Source organism: Schistocerca cancellata, chromosome 12, assembly GCF_023864275.1.
Source record: "Schistocerca cancellata isolate TAMUIC-IGC-003103 chromosome 12, iqSchCanc2.1, whole genome shotgun sequence".
Classification (NCBI taxonomy): domain Eukaryota; kingdom Metazoa; phylum Arthropoda; class Insecta; order Orthoptera; family Acrididae; genus Schistocerca; species Schistocerca cancellata.
The window spans coordinates 40947115-40969865 of NC_064637.1; the positions used below are offsets into that span (position 1 = coordinate 40947115).

Below are 22751 nucleotides of genomic sequence, written 5' to 3' on the forward strand. Positions count from 1 at the left end.
ACAGGTAACAAAGCAAATTTTAAATCTAACCTAAAATCATTTCTATTCCGTGGACAAATTTCTAAGGAAATTGGTAAACTGTAAAAAGAAAACTTTGTTTTTAAGTATAGCTAAAAGAGGAGGATTAAAAGCTAATGTTCTCATTAATGTTAACACTAATCATGTGTACATTCCCTGTGAAGTGATTCGTTACACATTTCCATAAAAGAATCGTTCAAATGATCTATGGAACAAGCAAATAACTTTCTGAAGGAGGATTATCCTTTAGTGGGACTGTCAATCTCCTACACAATGAAATATTTTTATATATGATGACATTACCTGCTAGACTCTAGGCTGCTGTTGGATGGCATAGGACCCACATAGCCATCAAAGCAGCTGCATGTGTCCGGAGCTGTGCAATGGCCATTGATGCAGGCCAACCGGCACACGGGCAGACACGTAGAGTTGGTCGCGTCCTGAGGGTCCAGCTGGTAGCCCGGGTGACAGCGGCACGTGTCCGGCGCCACACAGTCGCCATGTGAGCACACGTGCTGGCAGATGGGGCTGCAGGTGGAGCTGGTGGTCAACTCGTAGCCCTCGAGGCAGGCGCACGTGCCGGGTGCCACACACTTCCCATTCTTACACTCGACTTTACATGTCGGACGGCAGATGTACTCTGTCTCCGTCTGCTTGTCGAACACATACCTGTGCAGGAAAATTGGGATGGTCAAGTATTTTTAACTGTGTGTTACTAATGCACCAGCCTCTGAATACTGTGCATTTTATCTTTAAATAGCTCAGACAGGTTCTCCCTTTCTGACCTAATAACCCATGCTGATTTTTACCCATATTAGCATTTATAGCCCTAGCCCACTATATTAAAGATGGGTTAAGGGTTCATTATCTCACATCCTTCCTATATTCAGACGCCAAATTACTTACAGCACCCAGATATATCTGTTATATCCTACCCATGCACTTCCCACAATTCTACAGGACATTGTCCCCACAGTCACTGTCTCCGTATCTTTTCCATTTCACCATCCTTCCATAATAAACTAACATGGAACTGGTTATACCAACTAATTTTATTACATAATTACTACCACCAACTTTCTCACGATATCATAACACCTATGGTATCAACGTCAGAGTCTTTCATATTTACATCAGTTTTAACTTGACGACCATACCCGAATTTTTCCCTCAATTCTTTCCAACCTTGGGTCACTGTCATGTCATTCTCCCACAACCACCAAATCCTATCCCAAGAAGAGTTCCTGTCCCTGAACCAGAACTTTGTGCTACCATTTACATAGTCTTACCAAATACAGTCGTAGACCTGATACCCTCTTTCTACCTACATATAATATTTTTTTTTTATCATCAGCCTTCTGATTGGTTTGACAAATTTCTCTCTTGTGCAAACTCGTAATCTCACAGTAACACTTACAGAACATATCAGTTATCTGTTCAATATACATTGATCAGCCAGAACATTGTGACCACCCTACCAATAGCCAGTATGTCCACATCTGGCACAGGTAACAGTTGCGACGCATCATGGAATGGAAGCAATGAGGACTTAGTAGGCCGCTGAAGGGAGTTGGCATCACATCTGCACACGCAAGACACCTAATTCTGGCAAATTCCTGGAAGGGACTGCAATGAGTTCTCACACCACGTTCAGTCACATCCCAGATGTGATCGATCAGTTTCAGATCTGGACAGTTGGGGGGCCAGCACATAAAGTGGAACTTCTCACTGTGTTCCTCAGACCTGACCACAACACCCCTGGCCTTGTAATATTGGCATTATTTTGTTGAAAAATGCCACTGATTGTCATGAAGGGGTGTACATTGTATGCAGACAATGCACAATACTCCTTGGCCATCATGGTGCCTTGTACGGGCTCCACTGGACTCATGGATGCCCATGTGAATGTTCGCCAGAGCACTGGAGCCACTGCCAGCTTGTCTCAGCCTTACCGTACAGGTGTCAAGGAATTGTTCCCCTGGAAGACGACAGATTCGTACCCTCCCATCAGCATGATGAAGAAGGTATTGGGGTTCATCGGACTGTGCAATGATCTGCCACTGCATCACCGTCCAGTGCCAATGGTCATGTGTCCATTTCAGTTGTAGTTGCCGATGTCTTTGTGTTGACATTGGCATATGCATGGGTCATTGGCTGTGCAGGCCCATTGTTTGGAGTGCAATGTGAAATGTGTCTTCAGACAGTTTCACTCTGCTTAGCATGAAAGTCTGATACTAGTTCTGCCACAATTTGCTGTCTGTCCTGTTTTACCAGTCTGCCCAGCCTACGATGTCCGACATCTGTAATGAGGGATGGCCAGCCAACCCAGTGATGTCTGAATGGGGTTTCAGCATCGCTTCACCACATGTCGAAGACACTCATCACAGCACTCCTCAAATACTCGACAAATCTTCCATTCTCCAAAATGCTCATGCCAGGCCATCACAATCTGCCCTCTGTCAGATAAATTGCATGCCCTCCCCAGTCTACACAAGGACCGCACACTCATTGATACTAGATGCACCGTACATGTGTCTGACTGGCAGTCATTCCTCGCCAGGTGACGCTGCTATTGCCTGGATAGGTTTATATCGATAGTCACAATATTGTGGTCTACGAGTGTATACCAACATCTGTCTTCGCATTTACACTGTTTGACACAAGAAGTGAAGTGCCTGGAAAGGGAGGAGGAAACGAGACGAAATTTTACGGGTTGAGAGAGTATGTGATATTGTTTCACTGATTACAAATTCTGAAATTTGCAAAGAACTCGTCAGTATGACATTGCCTCCCCACTAGCCTGGTGTATGCGTGCACTCATGTGGTAAATTAGTGTGTCATAAAGCCACTGTATCCTCTTCTGAAGCAAACTGGTCCACAGGTGTTGTAAATGGTCCTTGATATTCCGGATATTGGCACTGGGCCCAATGAACATGCAAGACAGCCCAGTACAAGCTCTATCACAGAGAGTTCTGAGCATCTCGCTGGTCACAGAAGTACCTCAACATCACACGGACCATTCACAGAAACATGTGCCATCTGTGGGGAAGTATGGCCTTGTTGATAGACAACACCACAATACTATCATTTCACAGTAACATATGGGGTCAAAGGATGCCTATAGCGTGCCATTACACTACCAGAGTTCCCTCAGTCAGAATCATACCCAGTGGCTCACCAGATCATGACGCATGGAGTAACACCGCTGAGTCTGTTCAAAACACCAGAAGAATGAGACCTCCCCCAGATCACTGCCATACTTGCCGACAATTGTCACCTGGGATAATTCAGATCCCCAATTCATTGCTGAACATGCCGGTCATCAGCAGACCATGCTTCCTGGTCATAGCACTGCTCCAGACATAGTCGTATGTGTTATGATGTTGACAGAAGCATACACATGGAACAGTAATTCCCAAGTCCGACTGCTACTCTCCAACCAATGGTATGGGCTGGTACAGAATGTCACAAGGAATCCATTACTTATCCTTGGATGTGCAGATGCAAAGGCTTTGCAATGCGTTTCATGCACAATATGACAATCGTCCCTTGTGGTAATCTGGTGTGGTCGTCCAGAACTTTGACGACAAGTATGCCTACCCTAACACTCCCATGCAGTCCAACATTGGGCCACCATCACATCGGAATGACTCACAACTTTGGATATTGCATGATTAAAGCAGCTAGGCAAGTGGAGTCCCACAACTAGGCCTCCTCCATCTGTGTTGGGTGCTGATAACACAATGCTGAATGTGTACACAGCATATCAGTATTTATCACAGTGATCACTCAACATTTGACCCTGTTCATATCCCTTGTGTATCCTAACAGGCCTAATTACAGCTCTAAATAACAGAGAATTGCATAACCGCCAATGGTGTGTATGTGTATAAAGGTACAGTGGCAACTGACCATGTCTTATGGGTGCTTCAACTATTTTTTTGTCAGGCAGTGTAATTTTTGTCCCCTACCACAATTTCTTGTGCCATGGAAGTTATTCCCTGATGCCTCAACAGATATCCTATACTTCTGTCCCCTTTTCAAGTCAATATTTTCTGTGTGTTCCTTTCATCACCAATTCTGTGGAGATACTCCTCTATTTTCAGTCATATTAACACACCCTACATACAGAGTGTTTTGGAGCGAATAGAAATAATTTAGGAGGTGATATATAGACTAATTCGAATAAAATATCCCAAATAATGTTTCCAATTATTATTGGTTAGAGAGATATGCTTGGTTAAAGAGGGAAGTTTACATGCCCCATGTGCATGTTCCAGTTACTATGGATTTATCAGTTGTCTATTTGATTTGGAGTTCAATTTGTGAAGTTGCAGCTGAGTTTGGGTAATGGAATTTTTCAGCTGAGATTGTGACTGTGATTCGCTGGCCAATACTACTGAATCATTTAAGTGTGATGCACGTATTTACAGTTTCTGAGTACAGAAATACTACTGTTGCTTGTAGACCATATGTTAAATGATTTACCAATACTGGTGTACCAAATTCAAAGAAGTTTATTCATATTTTCATTAAACTGTGTAAGAGTGGTGGACAGCCCAGCAGTAGTATCTCATCTGAAGATGCTAGTGAACAGTGTGTGGATGAACTGGAAGACTTCATTCAGTTGGTAGAACATAGTCCTTCATCAAGGCCATGCAGAACTGACACAACATATGTAACAGAATGTAACATGTTCACAGTCCATAGTTGTACCCAGCCTACAGTCACAGCCAGACACAGATAATGAGCTGTCAAAGCAACAACTGCCGGCTGCTGGGCCACTTTCATATCGAGCTCTATCCTCGTAAAGAGACTCTCACCTAGAACATTGGCATCCGCAGCTCGTGATCTAGTGGCTAGCATTGCTCCCTCTGGACCATGGGGGTCCCGGTTTCTATTGCCGGCTCAGTTGGGGATTTACTCTGCCCAGGGCTGGGTGTTTGTGCTGTTCTCATCATTTCATCATCATACTTCATGACTGTGTCCACAATTGGACTGTGTCCACAATTGGACTGTGTCCACAATTGGACTGTGTCCACAATTGGGACACTGTAAGGGTACTGATGACTGCAGAGTTGGGCAGCCCACAAACTGAACATCATCATCATAGAACACTGGTGTCATTAAAGACATTTCCACACGACGCAGTCAGTGCCAGACAACAGTATTTAAACCCAACAGGAATGGCCTGTTATAATGAGTACAGTTGACTCATATAATGACCCTAGCCTGCAGAAGTCGACACCATATTCATGACACAGCTGTCAGCTCCACAGCCCTCATCAGGATGTGAACTACCAATGAATGACTGACTGGCCAGGCCCCTGGCAGCCCACAGCTGCTCTCCAGTCAGTGGTTCCACATTCATCACCCTAGCAGTACCACTGATTCAGCCTGCCCAGTCCAGCTATCAGTCAATGCACTGCTTCCCTGCCATCCCACGTCAGCCAACAGGCACCACCCACAATGCTGAGGTAGCAAAATCTGTGCTCTTCAGTCTATAAGTAACGCCAGTGTCTGCATATCTGTTCCAGCACACTCGGATCCAATGGTCATCACCCACCGACTGCTGAATACCCAGTACACATACACTGCTGAACGTTTTTGAGTCATAGTCTTCTGACTGGTTTGGTGCGGCTTGTCATGATTTCCTCTCCCGTGCCAACCTCTTCAATCTAACAGCAGTAATTGGAACATACATCCTCAAGTATTTGCTGGATGTATTCCATTCTCTATTTTCCTCTATAGTTTTCGCCCTCTATGGCTCCCTCTTGTACTATGGTAGCTATTCCCTGAAATCTTAACAAATGTCCTACGATCCTGTCCCTCCTTGTGAGTGCTTTCCATACATTCCTTTCCTCACCGATTCTCTGGAGAACCTCCCTATTCCTTATCAGTCCACAGAATTTTCAACATTCTTCTGGAACACATCACAAATGTTTCGATTCTCTCCATCTCTGGTTTTCCCACAGTCTGTATTTCACTAGCTTAACACTGTGCTCCAGACATATTTCTTTCTCAAATTAAGGCCTATGTTTGATGCTACTAGATTTCTCTTGGCCAGGAAAGGCCTTTTTGCTAGGGCTAGTATGCTTTTCGCGCCCTTCAAATGGTTCAAATGACTCTAAGCACTATTGGACTTAACATCTGAGGTCATCAGTGTTCTAGATTTAGAATTACTTAAACCTAACTAACCTAAGGACAGCACACACATCCTTGCCCAAGGCGGGATTTGAACCTGCGACCGTAGTAGCAGCGCAGTTCCAGACTGAAGCTCCTAGAACCGCTCGGCCACAGCGGCCGGTTCCATGTCCTTCCTGCTCTGTTATTTTGCTTCCTAGGTAGCAGAACTCCTTGACTCCATCTACCTGATCACCGCTAATCCCGATGTTAACTTTCTCAGTGTGGCCATTTTTGCTATTTTCCATTAGCTTCATATTGCTTCGATATGTTTGTTGTCTCATTGTCCGTGTAGAGCTGTACCATGGAAACAAGGACAGGATGATGTTTGGTGGTCGGTATGCTCATTCTATAGCACAAACTGCAACCATAAATTAACTGGGTTCTTTATTCATAAGAATGGAAAGTTTACTTAACTGAATATATTCGTTGTGGTACATGCTCATATGTACAATCCATGTCAGCCTCACTGCTGGTAAAGTACAAAGTCCGCTATGGACGCTGGTACGGTTGCTACGTGCTGCCTTTCTCCGAGTTAGTGGCGAAGCTAACTGCTACAGCGATTCCCACTCGGCTGCTGCTGATGACACTGGAACTTACTCAGTGCGACAGACTCGCCCTTCTTTCCGCAGTGGCGACCTTAAATACTGGCAAGAGGGCATTGGCGGCGCGTTTCCTGTGAGGCTGTTGTTGGCCTCTGTCGATCTTCTCGCAACCTCTTTGCGCATGGTGTTGGCGCCAGCTCACGCCAGCACAGGTCTACTCTCAATTCATATTCTGTACTCATCAGACTGTACATTACATTCATCCGATTCTTCACTTCCATTGAGGGTAGCAATGTCATCAGCAAATCTTGTCACTGATATCCTTTCACTATGAATTTTAATTCCACTCTTGAACCTTCCTTTTATTTCCTTCATTGGTTTTTCGATGTACAGATTGAACAGTAAGGAACCAGACTACAGCCCTGTCTCACACCTTTTTCAGTCCGAGCACTTTGTTCTTAGTTTCCCACCCTTGTTCCCTCTTGGCTCTTGTACATATCATATATCTTTCTCTATAGCTTACCTTTATTTTCCTCAGGGTTTCGAAAATCTTGCACCATTTGACATTGATGAATGCTCTTTCCAGGTCGACAAATATTATGAACGTTGTAATGCATTAATGTAAGAAGAATAGATGCTGAATGATGAATGCATGCAGCTTGCCGCTAACTTTGTGTAATGTTTTGTCTGTATACACGTGTATCTGTTGCCTTTAAGATCCCTTCACTTTCACACATAAATCTATACAGTAAAGTAAGGGCCTCCCGTTTTGTCTTTAGGCTGATCCGTGATAAGACAGGCGAAAAGTTAGACTAATGGAGGCTTATGAGTATTTTCTCTAATTTCATTCGCTCTCTCTCTCTCCTTTATCTATGTACAGTTTTAAATATAATATTTCATTACGTGAAATCAGCCCAATAGAATCTCTGGTGGAGTCCTTCGTCTTAGTATTCAGCGGCTGGCTTGCTGTAAGAGATCTTTACATTTATTATTATTGTTAAGCGCTGCATTCAGTTGGGAAAATCGATCGTTTGAACAATTCGTTCCTTTTACGACAGATTTGGAATTCCAGATGTGTACGAAGCCTTTTTGGACGATTTAACAAAGACTCGGTGATTGCAGGCTCTCTTCGACACAGCTGAAACTTCCCCACTAATTACAGGGCCAACGCGATCATCAATTATTCAGACAAAGAACTCATTCGTTCATTCACTCCAGAATAAAAGGGGTCACAAACCTTATTTATGAAGGAAATTGTATATTCAATCCATCTCCATTACATGTCCATATCTCTGTTGTTTCCAAGTCTTAATTATTTTCCGTTACAATTTCTTTCTCTTCAAACAACCCGCTAGTGGCACAAATGTTAATAGCTCGCTTTAGCGCGAAGAAAAGCAAATATGTCTCTTTTAGAAACCCGTCAATCTTTCAACAGATACTTCCGAAGCTGTCCTAGTTACCCGTCTAACAACCATGGAGAATACATACATGTATCTCTGTTATTCCAAAGAATAAACGCACTAGAAAATACTTTGGCGTCGACGAGCTGCCGCCGCATATGTTACTAGAAAATCAGATCAGATACTTTTCCAAAGTAAATAAATGTGGATGGTTTGATTGACAATGATTAATTGGTGCGTGGTAGAGGGTAATTTTCCGTGGGGAGATTACAACTTGTCTTGATTTTTTTAATGTTTTTTATCCATGATGAACCGCAACGTCGGCCGGCCGGGGTGGCCGAGTGGTTCTAGGCGCTACAGTCTAGAACCGCGCGACCGCTACGGTCGCAGGTTCGAATCCTGCCTCAGGCATGGATGTGTGTGATGTCCTTAGGTTAGTTAGGTTTAAGTAGTTCTAATTTCTAGGGGACTGATGACCTTACAAGTTAAGTCCCATAGTGCTCAGAAGCATTTGAATTTTTTGAACCGCAATGTCCAAACTGTCTCTATGGTGCCTTTATCTCTCCTAAAGCCAGACTGATCGTCACCTGACACATCCTCAGTTGCCTTTTCCATTCTCCTTTGTATGGGCAGCAATGTGGATGCATAAGCTCTTAAGCTGATTGTGCGATATTATCGCACTTGTCGGCTCTTGTAATATTCGCAATTGTGAGTGTGAGGTTTTTCTGAATGTCAAATGGTAGGCCCTATATCGCGACACTCATACAACAATTTTAGAAATTATGGTGGAATGTTATTACATCTTCTGCCTTCTTCGATCTTAAGTCTTCGAAAGCTCTTTTCATTTCTGATTCTAACACTGGATCTCCCATCTTGACTATATCGACTCCAGTTTCTTCTTCTATCACTTCATCAGATTAGTCTTCCACGTAATGGAGGTTTTAGCAACAGACTGGCTGTCCATATCGTCTGCTCGTCTGCACCTCCAAACACCTCCGGCAGCGACCCACTCACCGACACCTTCCTATCAGTACCAATAATACAGGGTGTTTCAAAAATGACCGGTGTATTTGAAACGGCAATAAAAACTAAACGAGCAGCGATAGAAATACACCGTTTGTTGCAATATGCTTGGGACCACAGTACATTTTCAGGCGGACAAACTTTCGAAATTACAGTAGTTACAATTTTCAACAACAGATGGCGCTGCAAGTGATGTGAAAGATATAGAAGACAACGCAGTCTGTGGGTGCGCCATTCTGTACGTCGTCTTTCTGCTGTAAGCGTGTGCTGTTCACAACGTGCAAGTGTGCTGTGGACAACATGGTTTGTTCCTTAGAACAGAGGATTTTTCTGGTGTTGGAATTCCACCGCCTAGAACACAGTGTTGTTGCAACAAGACGAAGTTTTCAACGGAGGTTTAATGTAACCAAAGGACCGAAAAGCGATACAATAAAGGATCTGTTTGAAAAATTTCAACGGACTGGGAACGTGACGGATGAACGTGCCGGAAAGGTAGGGCGACCGCGTACGGCGACCACAGAGGGCAACGCGCAGCTAGTGCAGCAGGTGATCCGACAGCGGCCTCGGGTTTCCGTTCGCCATGTTGCAGCTGCGGTCCAAATGACGCCAATGTCCACGTATCGTCTCGTGCGCCAGAGTTTACACCTCTATCCATACAAAATTCAAATGCGGCAACCCCTCAGCGCCGCTACCATTGCTGCACCAGAGACATTCGCTAACGATATAGTGCACAGGATTGATGACGGCGATATGCATGTGGGCAGCATTTGGTTTACTGACGAAGCTTATTTTTACCTGGACGGCTTCGTCAATAAACAGAACTGGCGCATATGGGGAACCGAAAAGCCCCATGTTGCAGTCCCATCGTCCCTGCATCCTCAAAAAGTACTGGCCTGGGCCGCCATTTCTTCCAAAGGAATCATTGGCCCATTTTTCATATCCGAAACGATTACTGCACCACGCTATCTGGACATTCTTCGTGAATTTGTGGCGGTACAAACTGCCTTAGACGACACTGCGAACACCTCGTGGTTTATGCAAGATGGTGCCCGGCCACATCGCACGGCCGACGTCTTTAATTTCCTGAATGAATATTTCGATGATCGTGTGATTGCTTTGGGCTATCCGAAACATACAGGAGGCGGCGTGGATTGGCCTCCCTATTCGCCAGACATGAACCCCTGTGACTTCTTTCTGTGGGCACACTTGAAAGACCAGGTGTACCGCCAGAATCCAGAAACAATTGAACAGCTGAAGCAGTACATCTCATCTGCATGTGAAGCCATTCCGCCAGACACGTTGTCAAAGGTTTCGGGTAATTTCATTCAGAGACTACGCCATATTATTGCTACGCATGGTGGATATGTGGAAAATATCGTACTATAGAGTTTCCCAGACCGCAGCGCCATCTGTTGTTGAAAATTGTAACTACTGTAATTTCGAAAGTTTGTCTGCCTGAAAATGTACTGTTGTCCCAAGCATATTGCAACAAACGGTGTATTTCTATCGCTGCTCGTTTAGTTTGTATTGCCGTTTCAAATATACCGGTCATTTTTGAAACACCCTGTATATACGAGAGTATGAAGGACATCAGGCACGAACAGCCTTTATCCTTGTTTACAGCGGATTCTACACCCGCGAGAAGGAGACGACAGTGAACGTTTGAAACTTTTTCACTTTCTAATTGCCAACCACCAAGTAATCACGTAGACACTGTTTACTGATGAAGCCATTTTCTCTCATGACTGTATCAATAATAGTTGTAACTCACATTGGTGGTCCGACGAAAACCCACATACCTTTGAGGAGACATTTTCAAGAGCGCCTCTCTGTAAATGTGTGGAGTGACGCAAGAGATAATGAGTTCATTGGGCTTTTCGAATTATTACATCATCTTTCAGGACCTTGATATGTACACTGTCTTGAACCTGAGTTTCCATAATTATTGGAAGAGTTTTTCTTTGGCCACAAAGATAGGTGTTACAAATTAGGCTCACCGATAAGGTAAATCGGCGAGGAAAGGAATATATGAAAAAGAGTGACAAGAAGAAGGGACAGGAGGGTAGGTCAGCTGTTAAGACTGCAGGGACTGGCTTCCATGGTACTAGAGGGAGCTGTAGAGGTAAGAATTGTGCAGGATACATCCAGTAAGTAATTGAGGACGTAGATTTCCGTTGCTACTCTGAGGTGAAGCAGCTCGCTCGGGAGAGGAATTCGTGGCGGGACGCATCAAACCAGTCAGAAGACTGAGTACTCAAAAACAAACAAAAAAGGATGTGACCCTCTAGTGTGACAGGGATCCCACACATTCTAGTCATCTCGTGACTCATCATCTGAACCTAACATTCCGTGGAAGATGGACCGGCAGAGAGAGTCATATTGCTTGGCCACCTACATCCCTGGAATTTACCTCATAAGGTGTTTGTCTATGAAGATGCTTGAGAATCGAAGTGTGTAAATAAGAAAAACTGAAGACGGAACGTCAAGATGAATACATACGAGTTACATCAGTGTTATGAAGAGAATTCAGTATTGCGTTAAAGCAAAGGTGTGATTCTGCGTTTTGTTAACGTTTCTGTATGTATTTGTTAGGGGTACCTTGTCTAACAGCTGAATTCCTGTGAGCAATAATGATTGGCTACATGTTGTATAGAATCTTCTATTCGAATTAGCCTTTAGTTATCACCATCTAAGATATTTGTTGTTACTCCTGAAATACCCTGTGTACTGGGTCAAAATGATAACTCCAGAATGAGATTTTCACTCTGCAGCGTAGTGTGCGCTGATATGAAACTTCCTGGCAGAGTAAAACTGTATGCCGGACCGAGACTCGAACTCGTGGCCTTTGTCTTTCGCGGGCAAGTGCTCTACCTTTCTTTCAGGAGTGCTAGTTCCGCAAGATTCGCAGGAGAGCTTCTGTTAAGTTTGGAAGGTAGGAGACGAGGAGATACTGGCAGAAGTAAAGCTGTGAGGACGGGACGAGAGTAGCGCAGGTGGTAGAGCACTCGCCCGCGAAAGGCAAAGGTCCCGAGTTCCAGTCTCGGTCCGGCACACAGTTTTAATCTGCCAGGAAGTTTCAAAATGATAATTGTTTACAATGTACCACAGTGGTGCAGGCGAAGTAGAAAGGAGCAAATCGGCATGGGACTCTTTGGGGTCTATTAACCCGGAACATAACCTTAAATTCCCCTAGAGAAACTGCCTAAGCGACAGTGCATGCACGAAACGAGAGCTTTTGGCTAAAATCGTCCTTGAATGTTTAAAAAATCCTGTTCTTGCACTTAAAAATGTAAAATTGACGTTTGTGATAATTTGTACTCGCCTGGGTCCGCTGCGTCGTATATGTCATGTAAGGACATTATACTGGGCGCTTATAATTAAGACTTCCCTAGTTAATATGTTATAATACAGAAACTAATTACCGTATGAGGACCAAACTTGGTAGCATTTATGTCAAGGATATGGGACGAGAAATAATGCAGAATCCATTCAACTGAAATACTTTGAATGTGCTGCTACGGTTCATCATACCATTACATACCAGTATCATTACTGCTACAAAAGGGAGTAAAAAAAATGGTTCAAATGGCTCTGAGCACTATGGGACTTAACTGCTACGGTCATCAGTCCCCTAGAACTTAGAACTACTTAAACCTAACTAACCTAAGGACAGCACACAACACCCAGCCATCACGAGGCAATGAAAATCCCTGACCCCGCCGGGAATCGAACCCGGGAACCTGGGCATGGGAAAGGGAGTCAAAACGGCGCCCATCACAGTCAAGAAGAGACTGAAAGTGCAGGGTTGCCTTCTGCACAGCAGAACGAAGCATGCCCGTAGGTATGCTGGCTGCCTCTCTTGATATGCTGCTCTTCAGATCAGCACATGTGTGTGTATGTTCCCCTGGTAAGCCCTGTCAGAGTAACCCTACAACCAAAAATCACAGGGAGTGAGATCAGATGATCGTGCTGGTCAACTATTTGGAAACGACTGGCTGATAATTTGATCGTTTCCAAATATGTTTCGGAGAAGCAGGTGAACTTCTCGAGCGATGTGCGGTGGGTCCCCATCTTGCACGAAAACTATTGAGTTTAATGCGTCTCTCTGCTGTAGGGCGGGTATGACATACTGGCGAACCATATCGCAGTAACGCTGGCCAGTCACACTGCACGTGTTTGGTCCTTGAGCGCCAACCTGTTCAAAAAAGAATGGGCCAATCATGAACGTAACCGTGAAGCCATACCATACGGTGACACGTTCACCATACAGAGGAACTTTATGCACAGTGATTCCGGAGGACGACGGTTCAATCCCGGGTCCGGCCATCCTGATTTAGGTTTTCCGTGATTTCCCTAAATCACTCCAGGGCAAATGCTGGGATGGTTCCTCTAAAAGGGCACGGCCGACTTCCTTCCCCATCCTTCCCTAATCCGATGAGACCGATGACCACGCTGTCTAGTCTCCTTCCCCAAAGAACCAACCAACCAACTATGCACAGTGACTGGAGGTGAAGATCCCCAGACTCGGTAAATCTGTGTGTTCGCCTCACCCATCAGAGAAAAATGAGATTCGTCTGTCCATAAGATGATCCAGGGCCAGCCCTTGTAAACTTCAATCGCTGCAGGAAAGTGGGCAGTGTAATCAACAAGTCGTTGTGCTTCCTGTGGTGCAAGCTGCTGTGAGATATGGATCTTGTACCATTTGAGAATGGTTCGAAGCACCTTCCGTACAATGGACCACGGGATGTTCAGCTGTCGTGACTGAGTTCGCGCACTGCCTGATGATCGGGAATTGCGCACAGCGTTGTCTGCCATAGCAACAGCGATTTCATCAACCATCTGTGGTCAGCCTCTTCCCGGAGCGACGTCCGGATCTTCAGTTGATTCGAACTTCTTCATCGTACTCTGCACAGCAGGTGGAGAAAGAGGATCCTTCTGTAATCCTTCCAGCCGGTGACATTCTCGATGTGCAGCTGCAGCATTACTGTTGTTTTGATAACAGACCTTCACCATTGCTGCCCTGCTCCTTTTATCCAAGCTCATGTTGACACGTCAACAAGTGCTCTGCGACTGGTCGGGTGTGTGAGACAGTGAATCACGATGAGTGATCACGACTCCTGGTGGTCATAATTGGAACTGGACAGTGGCGCTGTGACTCATGGAAATCTACATCTACATCTACATCCATACTCCGCAAGCCACCTGACGGTGTGTGGCGGAGGGTACCTCAGTATCTCTATCGCTTCTCCCTTCTATTCCAGCCTCGTATTGTTCGTGGAAAGAAGGATTGTCGGTATGCCTCTGTGTGGGCTCTAATCTCTCTGATTTTATCCTCATGGTCTCTTCACGAGATATACGTAGGAGGGAGCAATATACTGCTTGACTCTTCGGTGAAGGTATGTTCTCGAAACTTTGACAAAAGCCCGTACCGAGCTGCTGAGCGTCTCTCCTGCAGAGTCTTCCACTGGAGTTTATCTATCATCTCCGTAACGCTTTCGCGATTACTAAATGATCCTGTAACGAAGCGCGCTGCTCTCCGTTGGATCTTCTCTATGTCTTGTATCAACCCTATCTGGTACGGATCCCACACTGCTGAGCAGTATTCAAGCAGTGGGCGAACAAGCGTACTGTAACCTACTTCCTTTGTTTTCGGATTGCATTTCCTTAGGATTCTTCCAATGAATCTCAGTCTGGCATCTGCTTTACCGACAATCAACATTATATGATCATTCCATTTTAAATCACTCCTAATGCGTACTCCCAGATAATTTATGGTATTAACTGCTTCCAGTTGCTGACCTGCTATTTTGTAGCTAAATGATAAAGGATCTATCTTTCTGTGTATTCGCAGCACATTACACTTGTCTACATTGAGATTCAATTGCCATTCCCTGCACCATGCGTCAATTCGCTGCAGATCCTCCTGCATTTCAGTACAATTTTCCATTGTTACAACCTCTCGATACACCACAGCATCATCTGCAAAAAGCCTCAGTGAACTTCCGATGTCATCCACCAGGTCATTTATGTATATTGTGAATAGCAACGGTCCTATGACACTCCTCTGCGGTACACCTGAAATCACTCTTACTTCGGAAGAGTTCTCTCCATTGAGAATAACATGCTGCGTCCTGTTATCTAGGAACTCATCAATCCAGTCACACAATTGGTCTGATAGTCCATATGCTCTTACTTTGTTCATTAAACGACTGTGGGGACCTGTATCGAACGCCTTGCGGAAGTCAAGAAACACGGCATCTACCTGTGAACCCGTGTCTATGGCCCTCTGAGTCTCGTGGACGAATAGCGCGAGCAGGGTTTTACATGACCGTCTTTTTCGAAACCCATGCTGATTCCTACAGAGTAGATTTCTAGTCTCCAGAAAAGTCATTATAGTCGAACATAATCATGCACCCCATGCTCCGGACATTAATGCTACCAACTCTGTGTGACGGTACGTCACATAAATGGACATTTGCAGAAGGGGAAAGGAAGTTTTTGTTATGAGACGTGTGAATTATAAATTATTTCAAGGCTGTGTACGTGTGCGCGATGTATAACAAATAGTAAAGAACGTAAGTTGTTGTTATCAAAACACAAATATCGATGTAATTAACAAAACACAGTTTTTTTGGTATAATCTCTGTGTAACATAGGCGATGAAGATAAGACTATGCTTTGATTGAACTATACCTCCTATTTTTGTTTCGTCTAGCGGTAGGCCGCCATTGTAGTGCTGTCTGATAATTAACGTAATTTTTATCTGTATTTTTGAAAAATATGATAGAAATTGTTATTAGAAAGTGAGTGTTATTGACTTAGTTCTCACCTCTCATGATAGCAACCGTTAATTATAATCAACAAAGTTTTTACAGGACTTCGTAGTGCAGGGAGCTCATGTCCCCTACCAGGATTTAGTCAGCCATTACGCTGACGATTCATGTTATTAAATGTAAATGCGAGAGACTTCTCATTTTTGATCTTTCATTAATTTCGAAGTTAAAATTAATTTCAGTTACCAAAATTCACAGCACTGAATGACTTCAGTATGTTTCATTTTGGCCGCCTAACGGCAGATGAGATTCTCTCCAGTTTTGCCTTGCAAATAATGAACAAGAAATATTGAAAATCATTACATTCCGCAATATCTCAGTTATTCTTTATGTAATTTGGTACACAAATAACCAGTAGCCTCTGAGTCCCATATTAATAATTACAGTTTGCGTAAGAATACGCATATTTCCCTTTCTAAAGCGCTCACGCAAACTATTTATTAGAAGCCGGTGAGTCGCGCGCTGTGTTTAAAAAATATTATATCGTACATACTTCGGGGCAGCCGATGTCCGTACGAGTGTTATCGCGGTGTAAGTTAATTAAAAGTCTCGTGCTAGCCCACAGTATTTAAAGCCACCCAAAATCAAAATCATAAAATATATAATTATAAAAATAAAAATATACACTTATACCGCGATATTTGGTACTCGTGTGGTAATTAGTTTCCGTGTAATAACGAGTTAAATATGGAAAGTTAAATTGTAAGCTCATGGTATATTATGCTAGGAGACCAATACGCTACTGTGTTGTTTACTGTAATAGGCTTACTTTGGCCTGGTGGCCACCTTCCGGTTATCTGTGGAAAGTAGACAGTTTGTTCAATATTTCTAACTTTGGTGTAGATGATGATGATGATGATGATGATGATGATGATGATGATGATGATGATGATGATGATTAGCAGGAGGAGGAGGAGGAGGAGGTCGATGCGGGAGACCCGCACCGTCGTACTAGGCAATGTCCTAGCGTAGGTGGTTTGCCACTGCCTTCCTCCGATCGTAACGGGCATGAATGATGGTGATGGAAGACAAGACAACAACACCCAGCCAAATGGAGCCAGGGAAAATCTCTGACCCCGCCGGGAATCGAACCCGGGCCACCGAGCGCGGGAAGCGAGGACGCTACCGCCAAGACCACGAGCTGCGGACAAAATGAAATGACCGTATGGCATTGTTGGCCGGGAGGCCCCATTCGGGGGAGTTCGGCCGCCGTATTCCAAGTCCTTTTTAGGTGACGCCACACCGGCGACTTGCGAGTCAGAGATGATAAAAAAGATGGACACACAACACCCAGTCCCCTGCCGGGAATTGAACCCGGGCCACCTGCGTGGTAGGCGGTAACTCTACCGCTACGCCTAGCAACCGGACAAAGGTGTAGATAATTTAACGTATTAGGGAATTACGGTTTGCTACGTACATCAGGTGGCGTTCATATCCATATTACATCGATGTCTCACTTCCTGTCACACTAGTGGTTCAGATAGCTCTGAGCACTATGGGGTTTAACTTCTGAGGTCATCAGTCCCCTAGAACTTAGAACTACTTAAACCTAACTAACCTAAGGACATCACACACGCCGGCCGGTGTGGCCGAGCGGTTCTAGGCACTTCAGCCTGGAACCGCGCGACCGCTACGGTCGCAGGTTCGAATCCTGCCTCGGGCATGGATGTGTCTGACGTCCTGAGGTTAGTTAGGTTGAAGTAGTTGTAAGTTCTAGGGGACCGATGACCTCCGATGTTAAGTCCCATAGTGCTCAGAGCCATTTGAACCATTGAACATCACACACCTCCACGCCCGAGGAAGGATTCGAACCCGCGACCGTAGGTCGCGCGGTTCCAGACTGTAGCGCCTAGAACCGCTCGGCCACTTCGGCCGGCTGTCACACTAATGTATAAGTTTCCTCCTGTAGTGTTGGTGCAGCAATAGTAGGTCTTAAACTTTTGATGGAGTAGTTATTTGTGAAGTTCTGGCATTAAGACACTATCTGGCCCAGCGAATTTAAAAAGAAAGAAATTAAATTACATACGAGCGTAAAACCACATAAACACGAATCGTATAAACAATATGATATACCAGGTAGGAACAAAGATACGAGCCATAGAATTCCATAGAAGCAAACAGCCTGCAGCCGTATAACGCCGCAGAGTGAACTGTCAATACTGTTGTCAAGTAACGTTATGAGAAAAACTTTCGTAATTCGACAACTTCACAGATAACTGCTCCAGAAAAAGTTTAAGGGGCTCCGGAAAGGCTCAAAATCATGAAAAGTTCAATTTTTACTTTTTGCGTTTTCTGAATCTGCAGACTATTACATTTTAATAGATATATAATTTATTCAATTCCGAAGACTACAACTATTTTTTTTGAAATGTGTTCTACATGGGCGTGACCCACTGTGGCGCTGTTAAACTGCTGTCAAATGGTGTTATTATTAACGTCCGTGTTCATCAGGTACATTTTAGTGATGTGAGATAAAGTATGTGTTGTGGCTAACCTGTGATGGTTCAATATGTATCGCTGGTGTGATTGTCGATTGTTTCATGTTTATTTACTCCGTCGTTATCTCGAAAATATTCGTAATTAATTCTGTTTCCTGAGTGTCTGTTTTGTTGAAGTATAATAATGAGTAAAAGTAAAGTTGCTGTTGCGACTTTCAATGATGGCAACATTGTAAGGTGCAAGGTATTTAGAAATATGGGAATGAAGATAGGTTCTAACATGGTACGAGCGATGCTTACTTTAGACAAGGAACGCCTTCGGGCTGCAGACAGGGCTGTAAAGAGTCTAGAAATACAAGCAAGAGTAAACAGGAGGAGGAACAAGAGGAAGCTAGAGGAGGAGTTTGCAGAGGATGAAGATAATCCATCCTATGGGCCTGGAATGCACTAAAAAGTTAATCCAATCTTTGTCGCTCGATTCCCAAAACTTTTATTTTCTCATACTAATTACATGTTTTCTAAGGACCTTCCAAACATATTTGTTTCAAACTTTCAGTAAATGTTACACAGTACCTTCTGCATAATTTAACACAGCCTTTTTCCAAAAAACTGTATATTTTTGAATATATAAATAAAAAATTGCAAAAAACTGTTGTGAATTTTCATTACAATTGAAAAAAATCATCTTTAATAACTGAACTAAAATTTTGTAAAATCCCTGTGTTACGTTGTAGCCCATATTCCAATAAATAATCTGTAAAAAGTTCAACTTCCTACCTCAAATACTTTGTGAGGAAAGATGTAATTTATAAGCGTTATTTTAACATTGCAAGTATAGGGCGTTCCGGAGCCCCTTAATACCTACTATAGCACAACCAACACCAAAGGCCCTGAATTATACAGTAGCGTGACAGCAACCAAGACATCGATGTCATGTGGATATCAAGACTACCTGATGTACGTAGCAAACCATTATTCTATAATGCGTTTAATTAACTACTTCAAAATTTGAAATACACTACTGCCCATTAAAATTGCTACACCAAGAAGAAATACAGATGATAAACGGGTATTCATTCGACAAATATAGTATACTAGAACTGACATGTCATTACATTTCCACGCAATTTGGGTGCATAGATCATGAGAAATCAGTTCCCAGAACAACCACCTCTCGCCGTAATAACGGCCTTGATACGCCTGGGCATTGTGTCAAACAGAGCTTGGATGGCGCGTACAGTTACAGCTGCCCATGCAGCTTTAAGACGTATTGTGATGAGCCAGTTGCTCGGCCACCATTGACCAGACGTTTTCAGTTGGTGAGAGATCTGGAGAATGTGCTGGCCAGGGCAGCAGTCGAACATTTTCTGTATCCAGAAAGGCCAGTACAGGCCTGCAACATGTGGTCGTGCATTATCCTGCTGAAATGTAGGGTTTCGCAAGGATCGAATGAAGGGAAGAGCCACGGGTCGTAACACATCTGAAATGTAACGTCCACTGTTCAAAGTGCCGTCAATGCCAACAAGAGATGACCGAGACGTGTAACCAATGCCACCCCATACCGTCACGCCGAGTGATACGCTAGTATGGTGATGACGAATACACGCTTCCAATGTGCATTCACCGCTATGTCGCCAAACACGGATGCGACCATAATGATGCTGTAAACACAACCTGGATTCTTCCGAAAAAAAATGACGTTTTGCCATTCGCGCACCCAGGTTCGTCGTTGAGTACACCATAGCAGGCGCTCCTGTCTGTGATGCAGCGTCAGGGGTAACCGCAGCCATGGTCTCCGAGCTGATAGTCCATGCTGCTGCAAACGTCGTCGAACTGTTCGTGCAGATGGTTGTTGTCTTGCAAACGTCCCCACCTGTTGACTCAGGGATCGAGACGTGGCTGCACGACCCGTTACAGCCATGAGGATAAGAGGCCTGTCATCTCGACTGCTAGTGATACGAGGCCGTTGGGATGCAGCACAGGCGTTCCGTATTACCCTCCTGAACCCACCGAGTCCATATTCTGCTAACAGTCATTGGGTCTCGACCAACGCGAGTAGCAATGTCGCGATACGATAAACCGCAATGGCGATAGGCTACAATCCGATCTTCATCAAAGTTGGAAACGTGATGGTACGCATTTCTCCTCCTTACACGAGACATCACAACATCGTTTCACAAGGCAACGGTGGTCAACTTCTGTTTGGGTATGAGAAATCGGTTGAAAACTTTCCTCATGTCAGCACGTTGTAGGTGTCGCCACCGGCGCCAACCTTGTGTGAATGCTCTGAAAAGCTAATCATTTGCATATCACGGCGTCTTCTTCCTGTCGGTTAAATTTCGCATCTGTAGCACGTCATCCTCGTGGTGTAGCAATTTTGATGGCCAGTAGTGTATTATACGTTAGTACGTATTTCCCATCACGCCGAAATAACTTTTTGTAATAAACAGTGTAATCGAACAACGCAGCGTCTTAGTCTCATAGCGTAATAAACACTGAAGAGCCAAAGAAACTGGGACATCCTCGGAATATCGTACAGGGTCTCCGCGAGCACGTAGAAGTGCCGCAAGACGACATAGCATGGACTTGACTAATGTCTGAAGTCGGTCTGGAGGTAAATGAGACGACGAATCCTGCAGGACTGTCAATAAATCCGTAAAAGTACGAGGGGATGGAGATCTCTTCTGAACAGCACGATGCAAGGCATTCCAGATGTGCTCAATAGTGTCCATGTTTGGGTAGTCTGGTGGCCAGCGGAAGTGTTGAAACTCAGAAAAGTTTTCCTGGAGCCACTCTGTAGCAATTCTGGAAGTCTGGGATATTGAATTGTCCTGCAGGACTTGCCCAGGTTCGTCGGAATACACACTGGACATGAATGGATGAAGGTGATCAGAAAGGATGCTTACGTACGTGTCACCTGTCAGACTCGTATCTAGACGCATCAGGGGTCCCCAATCACCCCAACTGCACACGCCCCACACCATTACAGAGCCTCCACCAGCTTAAAAAGTCCCCTGCTGATATGCAGGGTCCATGGATTCATGAGCTTATCTCCATACCCGTACACGTCCATCCGCTCGATACAATTTGAAACGAGACTCGTCCTACCACGCAACATGGTTCCAGTCAACAGCAGTCCAATGTCAGTGTTAAGAGGACCAGGCGAGGCGTTAAAGCTTTGTGTCGTGCAGTCATCAAAAATACATAAGTGGTCCTTTGACTCCGAAAGCCCGTATCGATGATGTTCCGTTGAATGGTTCGCACAGTGACACTTGTTGGTGGCATAGCATTGAAATGTGGAGCAATTTACGCAAGGGTTGCACTTCTGTCACGTTGAACGATTCTCTTCAGTCATCGTCGGTCCCGTTCTTGCAGGATATTTTTCCGGCCGCAACGATGTCGGATTTGATGTTTTACCGGATTCCTGATATTCGCGGTACATTCGTGAAATGGTCATACGAGAAAATTCTCTCTTCATCGCTACCTTGGAGATGCTGTGTCACATCAATCGCGCGCCGACAATAACACCACGTTCAAACTCGGTTAAGTCTTGATAACCTGCCAGTGCAGCAGCAGTACCGTATTTACTCGAATCTAAGCCGCACTCGAATCTTAGCCGCACTTGAAATCTGAGACTCGAAATTCAAGGGGAGAGAAAAGTTTTAGGCCGCACCTCCAGCTCGAAACAAAGTTGGTCCGTTGAAATATGAGACACAATTTAGGTCGAATGAATTACGATATAGCTACAGTAGTTCGGTTCGAGTTGAAAGCTTAGCAGTTAAGCTCTACCAGGTAGCCACTGCTATGCGTCAGGCGCTCCGTCCGTGTTTATACGGATACCCTTCCTTTTTCACGTGCTTCGTCTGGTTTGAATCGATTGCTTATTTTGCTTTGATCTGATAAGTGCCGTTTTCTATGTTATAGGTGTTTACGTCAGTCACTCTAAGCTGAAAATGCATTACTATACTGTGTCATGCATTGTTTGTCGTATTCTGATGGTGCGTGTTTATGGCCTGTCGCTGCTCGCGGCATGGCTTGCTTTTGTGCGCGCTACCGCCGCCTACAATTAAAAAAAGAGAGGAATCGTCTCATTAGCGAAACAATGGCAAGAGACTGCTATTTGTTGTTACTTACACTGCTGCTTTCTTTGATAATGATCAACAAGAACCAAATAATAGGCTGCGTATGATAGAACATGTTCTGAACGAGAGTTTGGCGAAAATTTTTCTCCATTTGAAAATCTTTGCGGCCGCTTCTTTAGTACATCAAATTCTGCACAGAAATTAGTCATCTTAGATTTAAAACTCTAGT

The 22751-nt window shown here is 44.3% G+C and overlaps 1 protein-coding gene across 1 annotated transcript in view; it reads right to left on the minus strand.

Annotated features, from left to right (window-relative positions):
* Window positions 1–317: 317 nt before the first annotated feature.
* LOC126109431 (epidermal growth factor-like protein) overlaps window positions 318–22751 on the minus strand; it is a 115571-nt gene continuing 93137 nt past the window's right edge. Inside the window, exon 6 of the mRNA XM_049914463.1 lies at window positions 318–687. Within this exon, the coding sequence (XP_049770420.1) occupies window positions 318–687 (370 nt within the window). The remainder of the gene's footprint in view (window positions 688–22751) is intronic.